Source organism: Branchiostoma belcheri, unplaced genomic scaffold, assembly GCF_001625305.1.
Source record: "Branchiostoma belcheri isolate BF01 breed outbred unplaced genomic scaffold, Haploidv18h27 scaffold32, whole genome shotgun sequence".
Lineage (NCBI taxonomy): Eukaryota > Metazoa > Chordata > Leptocardii > Amphioxiformes > Branchiostomatidae > Branchiostoma > Branchiostoma belcheri.
This window is the reverse complement of record NW_017803932.1, coordinates 2,218,194-2,232,299: the sequence shown is the minus strand read 5'-3', so window position 1 is coordinate 2,232,299 and position 14,106 is coordinate 2,218,194. Positions and strand designations below refer to the sequence as shown.

Below are 14,106 nucleotides of genomic sequence, written 5' to 3'. Positions count from 1 at the left end.
GGTAGCTGAAGTGATGCTTGACATAATGATATTACAATTATGCAAATATTAATGTAATTTGCATAATTAATGAGGAAAGTCTATTAATCAGCTGCATTCCATGATAGGACTATTCAAGCATGTGTCATACATAATTGAGAACGGCAGAAATACAGGCAGATATCAATAATGCAAATGAGGACTTAATTTGCATAATTAATTAGAAAATGTTATAATTACATAGTGGTAACTGCCTGGAATTTCATACTTGGGATATTTGAAAGTTATGTAAAGGTGAACATAATTAAACATAACTTATTCAAATAAGGACCTCATTTGCATAATTTATGAGGAAATACTATAATGGCATTCTTTGATAAGATAAGACTGTCTTCTGGTGTAGAATATGATCTACAGATATAATTGATGCAATATAGGATCCTATTTGCACAATCAGTAATTAATCTATAATTTCTTAGCCATAAAGGCTAACCTCATTTGGCGAAGGTATGAGATCGTGGAACTCTAGTTATGTACATGTTACCACAAGCATAGTCCACATCTCAGAACAAAAGTGTGGTCTCTTAATCATAACTTAAAACGTGAAATAGTTTGAGCATCAAGAATGTTTCCTACTGAATAATGAATAATGGATTATATTGTCTATGGCTGCATCGCTTAAGCTTCTGTACCTTTTCCATATAATCTTACAAGATAGATGCATTATGATACATTTATTGGAATGCTTAGTTTTCTATTTCAATTTCAATGACATGATTGTACAAACTGCAGAATGCTCTCAGTTTGAGATGGTACAACAATCGTACAATGAATGAATGAATGTTACTGTGATTGGGCACTAAGAAATCCTACAATGAGGTTGTGACCAGAGGTTTACCCACATCTCCATGTCACTGTGTGGCACACTCATCAGTATGACATACTTGAACAGACTGCCTTAAACTGACTTGTGCTGATTTTTCAGACGGATGAAGAGACAGGAGGCCTGTGTCCACCAGGCTACTTCTGCCCAGAAGGGACCAGCGACCCGTATGCCAACTTTTGTCCCAACGGCACTTTCAGCAACACGACAGGCCTGCAGCAGGAGGGAGACTGCATCGACTGTTCTCCTGGGTATTACTGTGAGGGCCACGCCCTGCTGGAACCTGTGGGAGAATGTGCTCCAGGTACTGTCTTCTCATCTGTCATTAAGTCTAATTACTTGACTGTTGGTCCTGGTATGTTCTTCATCTGCTCAGTTTACCCACTCATTTTATGGACACATACATGTAGTCTATAACAGTGCTGTTTACATGTACATGTAAATCATACATATAACCCATAATATGCATTACAAGAATACAGACTGAAACAAAATAGATCCAAGTTCATTCAGTAACTGTCCTGTTGAGTCCAGTAGTTATTCTATAATAATTCTATAATTGATGAGATATGTGGTAGACAAAATTTCTTTTCAGTATCTGGTAGTTTGATGTAGTTAGTTAGCCCTGACCATACCTGTGACTTCCCTACAGGGTTCTTCTGCTCCGGAGGTGCGCTGTACGCCCGCCCCACAGACGAGGCGCAGCATGGCGGAGAGGCCTGTCCGACCGCTCACTACTGTCCCGGGGGAACAGCCGACCCACTGCGCTGTGCTAACGGGACTTACGTCAACGAGACAGGAAACTCACAATGTTACCCATGCCCAGCAGGTACACCTTACATCTGTTTAACATGTGGCTTCTATTGGCCTGACCAGTAGAAAGACTGCTAGAAGTCTGATGCTTCCCTGAAATTGCATTAAATTTTGGTGCCTTTAAGTTTGAAAAGAGTTGATATGTTAGACCTGTTGAAATTAAGGCCATGTACCTGTTTACCACCCTGTGTCCTGCAGGTTACTATGTGACAGATGGAGACGGTAACCACCTCCTGCCCTGCCCACAAGGCTACTACTGCCCCGAGGGGACAGGCTACGACCACAAACCCTGTCCCAGGGGCACGTACAACCCTGAGGAGAGAATCGGCAGTGAGGACGGCTGTCTGGATTGTTTTGCCGGTAAGATTTGTTCCTTGTAATGAGATAAACTATTGGATAAATTCTCTGAAGAGTCAGATATTTCTGACAGCATCAGATTCTGCTATCTTTCAGCAGTGAGGCAGAGAAAGCTGTCCAACAACACACTACTGTCCGTTAACTATTATATAATATTTTGTTTTCTATGTTGTCTCGTAGGGAAATACTGTTCTGGGTTAGCTGTGTCCAGTTTTGAAGAAGCCAACTCTACATCTGGTCCCTGTGATCCTGGTTACTATTGCATATCAGGTACAGAATACTTCCACATTCATTTGGAAATTTCATGTAATGCATCAGTAGTAAATTCTAAAGTTAACTTTATTTACTACAAGATGTAAGTGAGTGACTCATGCTTCAAAATGATTGATACTATATGTGTGAAATTATCTGACGTGGTTTGTGAACTTCTGTCCTCAGGCATCAATGTCGAGTAACCCTGAACCGGGGACATTCCGAGGTAACGGTGGCCCGTGTCCTCCTGGCTTCTACTGCCCGTCAGGAACGTCCAACCCCGACCCCTGTCCCAGCGGCACCTACTCGGACCAGACCCACGTGGAGAGTGTTGCCGGCTGTACCGACTGTGCTCTGGGGCAGTACTGCAGGTCCACTAACCTGACTGCACCCACAGGACCGTGTGATCCCGGCTTCTACTGTCTCCGAGGGAATCGTCCACCCCAACCCTACAGGTCAGGAGGGAGACTTGCTCACATGTGTCTCAGTGTTGTAGTTGTTATTATAGTTGGCATGCTTGTGCAGGTTATGTATTTGTTTACACGCTAATTCATCTTTACCCTCAGAGAACGGAAACAAACTGTTGTAGGTCAGTTTCTTCTTCCATTCCAAACAAGCTCATTATACTACGTTGCTATGTGCTACCTGTGTACAAGACTATGTACTACTAGTACTGTGTGTTCACTTCAGGGGACGATGCGTCAATGGGCGGGCCCTGCTGGATTGGTCACTACTGTCCAGGAGGAACGTCCTACCCACTGGGCTGTCCAGCAGGAACCTACAACAACCTGACCCAGCAGGCCGAGTGTGCAGACTGCCCAGCCGGGTACTACTGCCCTGAGAACTCCACCACCTACGAGACTTACCCTTGTCCTGTGGGACACTACTGTCCTAATGGTAATAGTGGTTAACTTTGTGTTTTTTTGTTTGTGCTGTTATTACTGTTGGGTACCGAGGTATAATTGTTTGGTGTATTTATTTATGTGTTTGTAATGTTGAGTGACAGGTCACAAAAGGTCAAACACAGGAAGTCAGGTCACATTCAGTTGAGTTCATTGTGTAATATCTGCACTGTATTTAATGTAGTGCACTTCTCAGTTAGTCGGGCTAATCCATGTGCTGTTTTTTTTTTACTTGTTAGGGACAAGATACTCTAGTGAATATCCATGTCCACGAGGATATTTCCGAGGTACAGAGATGGGCCAGTCTGTGGAGGACTGCTCGCCATGTACAGCTGGGAGCTACTGTCTGGGGGGAGAGGCCTCGCCTACAGCACTGTGTAACCCAGGTAAGGGCTGACTAGCAGTACAAACAGGTCTGATATATGTAATTTAAGGTAGTAATATGGGTAGAGAATGCGATCTGTCAGAATCTGTAATTCTACCAGTTTACATGGACTCTATCACTCCTTGCTATGGGGTATTATTTTCTATGATTCTTGGTGCTGATTGGTCATCTCTAACTTAATTCTTGGTGTAGTGTCTCTCCTTGGTGCTGATTGGCCATCTTGAACTTGAAACTCTGTGTGGTGTCTCCCATTGGTGCTGATTGGCCATCTCAATCTTAAAACTCTTGATGTGGTGTCTTTCCTTGGTGCTGATTGGTCATCTCAAACTTTAAACTGTTCTTGTGGTGTCTTTCCTTGGTGCTGATTGGCCGTCTCAAACTTAAAACTGTTTTGTGGTGTCTCACGATGGTGCTGATTGGCCATCTCAAACTTCAAACTGTTCTTGCGGTGTATGTCCTTGGTGCTGACTGGCCATTGCAAACTCAAAACTCTTGATGTGGTGTCTCTTCTTGGTGCTGGTCAGTTGTTTCCCACTTAAACTCTTGGTATTGTGTCCTTCCATGGTGCCGATTGGCCATCTCTAATCTCTTGTTACACTAACCTGGGTGTGTGCGTTTACTAATTACACATGCCAACGCATGCATTTAGTTAAGGGTGCAGTGTTGACACTATTCTTCTTTTCTTTTGCAGGATGGTATTGTGTAAATGCAGCCTGGAGCCCTCAACCCAATGACTACACCCTGCTGGACTACAGCAGCTATGGAGACTGCCTTTGTCCGGCTAACACCACGGGTGGACAGTGTCGACCTGGCTTCTTCTGTCCACAGGGATCCCAGGAACCCACTTCCTGCACAGCTGGCTCCTACTGTGCTACTCCAGGTGCGATTCAAACCTATAGATATTCTTTAAAAATATCTGACAGCAATATATCTGAGTTGACGTATTGAGAACTTATGTAAAATTATGCAGATTATTTTCTCGCAATAAGGTGCTTCCAGAAAAATGTTAATGATATTTGTTAAAACACCCCAAGTTCTCGCCAGCAGGTAAGTTTGTGCAGACACATATTTTGAGCATACAATATGTTTTGTATAAGAGCACCCTTCGAAACTCCAATGCGTGGAGTTGTCCCAAGTATGTTGTAATTGCGTCTAAGTTATCTTTCAAATGGTTACATTGCAGGCCTGTCCAGTGCTACTGGCCCGTGTCTGGAGGGGGTACTACTGCAGTGGAGGTGCCAGTCGGTGGGACCCGACAGACGGCACCACAGGAAACATCTGTCTTCCAGGCAGATACTGTGGTAAGCAAGCAGACACAACCAAACCATCCTGGCAGTTTTCTACTGCAGATTAGTGAACAAGCAGTTACTCATTTCCTCTGTGTGTGGAGGTATTTTTATGGGTGTGTTTTTTGTGTATTCGTACAGTTGAGTGATGGAATGTGGGTGGGGAAATTTCCTAACCACAGACCACAGAAGGTCAGCTACAGGAGGCTAGGTCCCAGAGCTGGCTGGTAGCAGAAAGAAGTTGGCAGTGAGTCTGTGGGGGCAGTGCCAGTGGGAAAATACATATATTAGATAAAGCACATGTACATGTTTTTGTCTGTCTTCCACCAAACTTTCAAATTAGCCTTTGAAGGTACTGATTGGCGTGATAATAATCCTGATTCTTGTTTCAAACAACAGAAAATGGAACAGGCATCCCGTCTCTATGCCCAATTGGCACATACACCAACTCTACTGGCAGGAGAAGTGTCCAGGACTGCCTCCCTTGCACGGCTGGCTACTATTGTGAGACCCCTGGACTCACAGAACCCACAGGACCCTGCTCTGCTGGTGAGAACCCTGTCATGTACATGTATCTCTTTAACTTGTATCTAGTAAGTGCCCAGTTACAAATGTTGCACAGTCAATGTAAAATTCCAAACTGATCATGAATACAATCTTGGAACAGTCATACATGTGTCATGCAAAATTCAGCTGCCTTGATATGGAAAAACTGTCCTAGATCCTTATTGGGGATTGGTTCTGTCACAGCCTGCTTTCAAATTCTATGGCATCAAAATCATATATTAGACAACCTACGACAAATGCGACTGTGCCATACCTTTATTCTCCCTTGCAATAAAGGTCTCCCTAGTTGACGCCATGCATTGAACTGATGGCATGTTTTCCTCCAGGGTACTACTGTCCAGAAGGCCAGAACATCAGTGACCCATTCCCCTGCCCAGCTGGCTATTACTGTGAAATGGGCAGTTTTGAGCCAACAGCATGTGATTCAGGCACCTGGCAAGACCAGGAAGGACAGCCCCAGTGCAAGGAATGCCCATCAGGTATGGATGTTATATTCAGGTTGGCAGATTTCTGGGGACCGTTAGGGATTTGAACCCACAACCTTCAGATTCTAAGTCAGACTCTGTAACCTTTACATACTATGAGACAACCTTGCCAACTTATATTTACTATGAACGAAATACATGTAGACCAGGTCCTGCTGTTTATGTTAACAGGATATTACTGTGATCGGAACAACACCCCAGTAGTGGACTACAGCAGGTACCCCTGCCCTGTGGGGTACTTCTGTCCCAATGGAACTGAGTTTGCCACCCAACACGGCTGTCCCCGTGGGACCTACAGCAGTGCCAGCATGCTGGAGAGGAGTGATCAATGTGACCCTTGTCCTCCAGGGAAATACTGCCAGGACACTGGGCTCAGTACAGTCACAGGTACTGTAAAGTTTGACACAAATACCACCAGTTCATAATCATAATGATGATCACAATGCTGTATGTGACCAAGCCCAAACTTAGCAACAAAAGTCCTTCCCACTATACACAAGTCATGTATACCTGTCCAGTCCGGCTGTGTTCAATGTATATGCCTTAGCCCTTTGGCCACACAGTTCTGCAAGCACAAATGACACTACAGCAGTGGTTTAGTTTACTGTAGTGGTTTGTGTTTAGCCCCAATATTATTTCCCATAAGCTCTGAGTGCTAAGCAGAAGTGGAACAGTTCATGTCTCTGTTAGGACTCAATTTGGGAAAACTCAGCAACAAAACATTTTTGCTAAGTTTGTTTTATATCATCATAATTATATAGATTAAACCTATGTCTATTTAGTTATACATTTGATTTACCAAATATTAACTAAAGCTGGATAACCATGTCTAGGTGACTGCAATGCCGGGTTCTGGTGTAAGAATGGATCGTGGTCGCAGGTACCGACCGATGGAGATACTGGAGAGAGCTGTCCAGAGGGACACTTCTGCATAGAAGGTCAGCTGTTTTCATTTTTTCACCTACTAAGGTATTGTTCAGGCAGAGTGGCTTACTCTGTGTGTAGTCCTGCTTTTTCATTTTTGTTCTGTATTTGCTTTACCAGATATTGTGGGACACTTCTGAAGTAAGAAATGACTTGTTAGGTCATAGCAGAATCTAAGTTTCAAAGAGGTTGACTGGACGGGATGTGCAGTGAAGTCTAACAAATTTTTCCTGGCCCCATTTGTTAAGAGCTTGGTGGTATCTGTACATTTATCTGATGTCTTTCTGTACAGGTACCCCTGCACCTGAAAGCTGTCCTGTTGGCACCTGGTCCAACAGTACAGAGCTGAAGGCAGCTGGCGACTGCTTCCCCTGCGCGGGAGGGTACTACTGCAATGGTACTGGACTCACCGAGCCTTCAGGACCATGTGATGCAGGGTTTGTACCCGTTACATTTCTCAATGCACCTTTAGATGACAAAATCTACACTTGTCTTGTATAATCGAGATAATGTCCGCAGTGGTTTTTTTACAGTCATCTTTCTATCACGAATTCACAACACAAAATATGTATTTCCAATATATTGTGGGATACATTTTTCTTTGATGTGATTGTGAGGTACTCAGCATAAGTCATTGATTTGTTAATGGCAAATGTGAGGACAACTAATGTCTTCAATGTTCACTTTGCCTTGTAGTATTTGTCATAATGACTTTAATTGCAATTTGGGTGTGAGCTTCCAAATGTAAAATTAATGTTTTACATGTAAGTTATATATACACATTCTTGCAATTTTCATATATGTTACTTTTCCAGGTAGATATTGAAGATATACCCCATGTTTGTGTTGACAGGTACTACTGCAACAACAGTGCCACCACACCAACACCAGATGACGGCGGTCTGACCGGTGCTCCATGTTGGGCCGGTCACTTCTGTCCGGAGGGCACTGCCCACCCCATCCCCTGTAGCCCAGGAACATACATGGTCACCACCCAGGCAGAAGCATGTGACCTCTGCACACCTGGCCACTACTGTGTGTCTGGCTTCGAGCCTCAGAGGTGTCCCATTGGTAGGTGTCCCATTTTTTCAGTTGAGTTCAGGTCTGTCTGAATTTTTATGTCACACAGTTTGCATAAAACTTTTGCATAATACATTTAGTACAGATAACCATGAATTACTGTAATAGTAACTGGTTTCTCTTGCATTGCTTTTTTGCCCCCAGGTTACTACTGTCCAGAAGGAACAGGCTTTGATTGGCAGGCCTGTCCCCCGGGAACGTTCAGCACAGCTGACGGCCTGGCGAACCAGACCCAGTGTACGCTCTGCTCCCCTGGCAAGTACTGCTCCCGGCCCAATGCCACGTCTGTGACTGATGACTGCGCTGCCGGGTACTTCTGCCAGGAGGGGTCCGACACAGCAACACCAGAGGTCACGTACACAGGTCAGTATGGAGATAGACTCATCCACAATTAGCAGTTTAACCAATGATAGCATGTCAATTAACAGTTTGACCAATGATAGCATGTCAATTAGCAGTTTGACCAATGAGAGAGCAGCTCCTTGTCCATCAGATATTTGCATTTTATGGTTTTGTTTTGCATTTGCTAGAGGTGAGCTGGGTTCTGGGATCAGTCTATTCACCAAGTATCCACAGATTTTTTTTTAAATTTGCTCATTGTAAAAGACCACTTCTGGGCACTTCTAGGCAACTAGATTTGGGTTATTGGAACAGCATCTCTTCTCCCTATGTCAGAAACGTCATTTCTCGAGAAAAGCTAGACTAACTTCCTGAAATTCATGAAAACTAATTTAGCAATTGCTAAAGAAACACTTATGAAGGATTGTGGCCTGATGTTTTACCAGGTGTGGCTGGAGTGTGTCCAGCTGGTCACTACTGTCCAGTAGGAACATCTACACCAGAGCCATGTCCGAGAGGAAGATTCAGTAACCTCACAAAACTCACCAACTTTGTAAGTTATCAATTTACAACAGTTTGCTTTTATACGAAATATGGCAATCAATTTTGAGTGTTTTTTGTCATTGAACTTATTTATGCTCTTAAAAATACAATGATGGACATACAAATACAAAAATTCTCATATTGCAGTAACCTCCACAATCATGTTTTAATATATAGAATGCATATTAACCTTATCCCTTCGTTTCTATTTTCAGACTGAATGTGAGTTGTGCCTGTATGGGCAGTACTGTGGGGAGGAGGGGCTGACAGAGCCAAGTGGGGACTGCCACGCTGGCTTCTACTGTCTGCGAGGAGCTCAAGATCCCAACAATCCCTCAGCTGACGGCACCAGTGGACCCTGCCCTGCAGGTACATACTGTTTAAAAATGCTACGACATCAAAATTATGCAATGATGTATCACAAATTTTTAGACCTGTTTGTGATGCTTTTCACTACATGTAATGAGCCATTATGTATAGTCTAAGCATCAACATAACCACATGAACATGTTTCAGGATTCTTCTGTCCAAATGGCACTTCGTTCCCCCTGGGGTGCCTCGCTGGAACCTACAACCCCCTGGAGGGTCAGGCAGAGTGTGTGGACTGTGAGCCGGGGTAAGTCTGCCCAGTTCAGGGTCCTGGAGATGATACATGAAATAATAATAATGTATTCTGCTGGGTTTGGCCAGATGCCATGTAGGAGTTTCTGTAGGGTCTTAATTTCAGTATTATTTTGGGTGGCTCAGTTGTGGGTTTGTGTCTCTGTCCTCGTTGCTTCTGTTGCATGGTGAATGGGAGGTGATTTTGACAGTTGATTGATAAGGAGGTCACACCTAAGCATGACCCAGTATGTTGCTGGTGGGCAGTATGTGGAGGAATTCAGGAAGTAGTCATCCAATTAAATTACGTCATACAACCAACCAGCCTCCACATTTCCAATATATTAACAAAAACTGGAAACACAAGATCTCAAAATACTTCCTGAATGTCTGAAATCTCTGATTTCTTGTAAGGAAGTTGCACCTGACTGACTCTAATCTTTACATGTACTGCTCAGATGTACAAGCCCTTGAGATAATGTATTAATTTATTCTGTTGTGCCCTTGCTGTTTAGGTACTACTGCCCTGCTAACTCAACAACATATCTGGACCACCCCTGCCCCATGGGCCACTACTGTCCCTCAGCTACAGAGTACGCTACTCAGCACCCCTGTGAAAAGGGTTACTACAACGACTATGTAGGCATGGCCAGCAGTGATGACTGCAAGCCGTGTGAACCAGGTCAGTTTGTTAGTTCTTACTGTTAGTTTATACTGTCTCAAGAAAAGAGGTCCAATCCAACAAGATACAATTGCGAGCCAGCTTTTAAACTAGAATAGTCATGTTATGCATATGTATTATGCCTTGTTGTTTGTTTGTCCTTTTCCTGTCCATAATACAATATCAAGGGGACAACTGGTGCATGCATATCATGTAAGAGGCAAATCTATCCAATACTGTTGACTAGACTATAAGCAGCAGGAAGATCAGCACCAAGGACAGGGCTTGTTTCTTTGTTTCAAGCAGGGCTATCTCCAGGATCCATCCCTTCTGTCCCTGGACATAAATTTAACCTTATCCCTAACAAAAATCTGAACTGCATGACATGACAAAATAGTACTGTTGCCTGAAAATGACAGATTTTACAATGAAAATTTGACTCAATGGAAATTGTTGTCATGTCCCAGGTTACTACTGTGGCAGTGCAGGTAGTCGGAACGTTACTGCCCCCTGTGCCCCTGGGTGGTACTGCATCAGAGGAGCTTGGTCAGCCCAGCCTACAGACCAAGGGGATGTCAACAACATCACCAGCAACTGTTTCTGTCCATCCAACTCTACTGGAGGTCAATGTCAGCCTGGAGAGTTCTGTCCTGCGGGATCCAGTCAACCCTTGCCATGCTCACCAGGTCAGTTTGTGGGGATTGTCTGTCCTTTGAGTGTCAGTCTTGTGTCAAATACCTCTTGCAAACCTGTCAGTCTTAATAGCTGGTGAAAAGAAAATTAAGTCACTGTATGTGTTCTGGTTTAATAAAGAGTGTATTTAATTCTGCATTGTAATTATAAACTTTAAGTTGAATGGATATAGTAAAAACATGTTGAGATGAGATGACTGTCAGTGTAGGTCATCAAAACCAACATTGTTATTGTTTTTAGTAGCTGAGCTTTGCGTTTGTGAAGCTTTTTGTCCTGACAGAGTAGGTTGACAGCAAGTAAGCAGGGGAGATCAACAGGCAGAATGACAGGAAGTCAAAGGTTACAGAATCTGGCCAGGAGACAGCAGGACTTACGGGTTGACAAGGGGGGATTTAGGAAGTGGAGGATTGCATGCTTCCCTGAAGTTTGAAATCACCAATTTAGTTTTTCAGTACTTGTTTTACAGGGAACATAGTGTGCTGTGTCTGATCAAAGTTCTGCAAGAATTGCATGGTTTGACTGCTGGATTGTTGTTTTCCAGGTTACTACTGTGAGCTTGCTGGCCAGGCTAATGTAACTGGGGAATGCTCGGCTGGGTACTACTGCAGCAGTGGTGCCGCCATCCCAACGCCTACAGACAACACAACTGGTGCTGAATGTCCAGCAGGCCACTACTGTCCACAGGGCACGGCTGACCCCCTTCCCTGTCCAGCTGGCTTCTACACCAACTCCAGCAGAAATACTGAGTTCATGGACTGCAGATCATGTCTGCCTGGTAAGATGTGAAACAATAACATGCACTTTAAATGAGATTTACCTTAAGTTAGTAGTATGGAGAAGGATCTAACTTTGTTCCAACACAAATTGTAGTGTGGGATAAGAAAGTGTTTTTTATGGCTATCAATGTACATACATTTTTTTTAAACATTGTGATGTACAGACATCTACATATGCAATACAATGTACAATGTGTGGCTAATCACAGGCGAGTATGTTCTTGAATTTACTATTTGAATACGCTAGGAGAAATCCTGGTAAAGAATATGATAGAATTGATTTTGGACATACAACCAGTTGGTGTGCAGTACTAACTGTGTTGCATCTGTTGTACAGGCTCTTTCTGTGGGTCAGTCGGCTTGGTTGAGCCCACTGGCCCCTGTGATGCCGGCTTCTACTGTCCCGGAGGTCAGAATGTCAGCAGTCCAGATGACTACATTTGCACACCTGGTCATTTTTGTGAGGAAGGTAGTGCTGATCAGGTGACCTGTGTGCCAGGCTCGTACCAGGATGATTTTGGGCAGGTGAGGTACAACAGACTGAGTATATCAAGAATACCAGCTACTCAACCACACCTACTTAGATATGCCTGCCTTGGTATATACATTTGTAATCATAGCCTAAGACATCCACAACGTTTGCTGCACAGTTTTAAGTCCCCCTGAGATACATAACAGATTACAAGGTTGCTGATCATGAATAGCAGGAGCACTTCATTGCTATAATCCTGTATCTTGTGACTCTTCTGTAAAGATTGTCATGTTACATGAAACATTGTTTTTGCTCAGTTTCTTCCTCTTCTTCTTCTTCTTCTCCAAACATATAAGAAATATCAATATCTCCAAAATTAAAGCTTGGAAAAAGTTAAAATTTGGCAAGCTGGTAGGTTGGTACTGAACCTTGACACTGAACCTTGGCCATTTTGTCAAATGCAGAATATTCGTCTATCCTTATACCCAATGAAATGGTAGGCAAGACCATGTGAAGGTAACATCCTGCATTTGCTTGCAAATGTTACCTCTCTAGTTAATCAATATTCTAACTTAATGTCATTTTTTTACTCTTGCAGGCCACCTGTAAGGAGTGCCCATCTGGGTTCTACTGTGACTCCACCCTGCAGAATGACACCCTCTGCACCCATGGAGTCCAGAACCCCCAGGTCTGTCCCGTGGGACACTACTGTCCCAACGGCACCAAGTACGCCACGGAGCACGGCTGTCCTAACGGCACCTACAGTGACCGCACCCAGCTGGAGGATGTTAGCGAGTGTACGCTGTGTCCAGGTGGACAATACTGCGGACAGGAGGGCTTACCTGCACCTACGGGTCAATGTGAACAAGGGTAAGGGAATATTAGGCAGAAGCTATGGGATTTTAGTTCTGCAAGTAGAGGTTGAAGAAAGATGATCACTAGTAATGTTTTGTATTTTATATTTGATCCAATTTAAACTTACATGTATTACTTTTAGGTACTGAAGTAAAAGTTTTGGGTTGCTGAGCTGTGGGTTTGTATCTCGACTTGTCCTAATAGCTTCAGTTGCATGATAAATGGGAAGTGATTTAATTTGACAGTTGATTGATAGGGAGGTCACACCTGAAAGTGACTCAGCATGTGGGGGGATGTAATTGATCAGTATGTGGAGGAATTCAAGAAGTGGTGTAATACCATAGTTCCATTACATTCACAAAAACCCAAAATGCTTTCTGTAGGGTTGTGAACTTGAAGTTAACCAAAACTCCAAATTTTTTGTGTCAGCCTGTCCACATTAGAAATCCAGACTGGCTTACTCATCATTTCCCTTTTGCAGGTATTACTGCATCTCAGGTGCCTGGACTGCCACACCTGATGATGGTGACACAGGTGACATCTGCCCACCTGGCTACTACTGTCCAGCTGGCACCAACACCACACTGCCCTGCCCACCTGGCACATACAATCCTACAACAGGTAAGGGTGCAGTCACAATTGCTGTAGGTTGTTGTAAGATTTTGATGTTGTAGGATTTTTAAGCAGGCTGTGTCAGAATCAACCTTCCGACAAGGATCTAAGTGTGACACATGCACAGCTATCACAAGAATGCCCTCTTTTTGATTGTACATTATGAAGGATTGCATACTAGATTCTCAGATTTCTTGTTCCTGCAGGTCTGTGGACTGAAGCCCAATGTCAGGGCTGTGAGCCTGGGCAGTACTGTCCCAGCTATGGCATGGGGATGCCCGAGGGAAACTGTAGTGCCAGGTACTACTGTAGTGGGAACGCCACAGACCCACAACCTACCGATGGCACAACAGGTACTCATCATCTATCATGTGTACAACAATTGTCCTCACACTATGTCATAATAAGGTTCCAAATAATAGTTTATTTGCAAACTCATGCTTGAAGGCTAATTGCAAAATAATATTCAGAATGTAAAATATTAAGAATATTAAATATTAAGAATATTAAAATATTAAGTAAAAATAGTACTACATGTACTCTATACATCTGTCTGGAGTCACTGAAGATGATGACCTTGTAACAATCTCATAAGGAAGTGTCCTATGTTGCTTAGTAAAAAAAATATAATAACATCAAACT

General features: G+C 43.4%; 2 protein-coding genes across 2 annotated transcripts in view; both read left to right on the top strand.

Moving 5' to 3' along the window:
• Positions 1 to 4,868, top strand: part of LOC109474815 (multiple epidermal growth factor-like domains protein 6) — a 44,620-nt gene extending 39,752 nt beyond the window's left edge. Inside the window, exons 23-30 of the mRNA XM_019775207.1 lie at positions 1,515 to 1,691; positions 1,874 to 2,035; positions 2,213 to 2,302; positions 2,471 to 2,739; positions 2,975 to 3,181; positions 3,426 to 3,572; positions 4,263 to 4,451; positions 4,755 to 4,868. Of these exons, the coding sequence (XP_019630766.1) occupies positions 1,515 to 1,691; positions 1,874 to 2,035; positions 2,213 to 2,302; positions 2,471 to 2,487 (446 nt within the window). The 3' untranslated portion in view covers positions 2,488 to 2,739; positions 2,975 to 3,181; positions 3,426 to 3,572; positions 4,263 to 4,451; positions 4,755 to 4,868. The remainder of the gene's footprint in view (positions 1 to 1,514; positions 1,692 to 1,873; positions 2,036 to 2,212; positions 2,303 to 2,470; positions 2,740 to 2,974; positions 3,182 to 3,425; positions 3,573 to 4,262; positions 4,452 to 4,754) is intronic.
• LOC109474801 (neurogenic locus notch homolog protein 1-like) lies at positions 2,989 to 13,916 on the top strand. Its single transcript, XM_019775160.1, is given in 23 exon segments — positions 2,989 to 3,181; positions 3,426 to 3,572; positions 4,263 to 4,451; positions 4,755 to 4,786; positions 4,788 to 4,872; positions 5,257 to 5,406; positions 5,751 to 5,903; positions 6,081 to 6,296; positions 6,743 to 6,847; positions 7,126 to 7,270; positions 7,687 to 7,904; positions 8,058 to 8,276; positions 8,699 to 8,805; positions 9,011 to 9,164; positions 9,312 to 9,411; positions 9,911 to 10,077; positions 10,524 to 10,742; positions 11,291 to 11,524; positions 11,863 to 12,050; positions 12,596 to 12,867; positions 13,334 to 13,473; positions 13,671 to 13,817; positions 13,912 to 13,916. Coding segments are annotated over 23 exon segments (3,585 nt in total).
• The last annotated feature ends 190 nt before the right edge of the window (positions 13,917 to 14,106 follow it).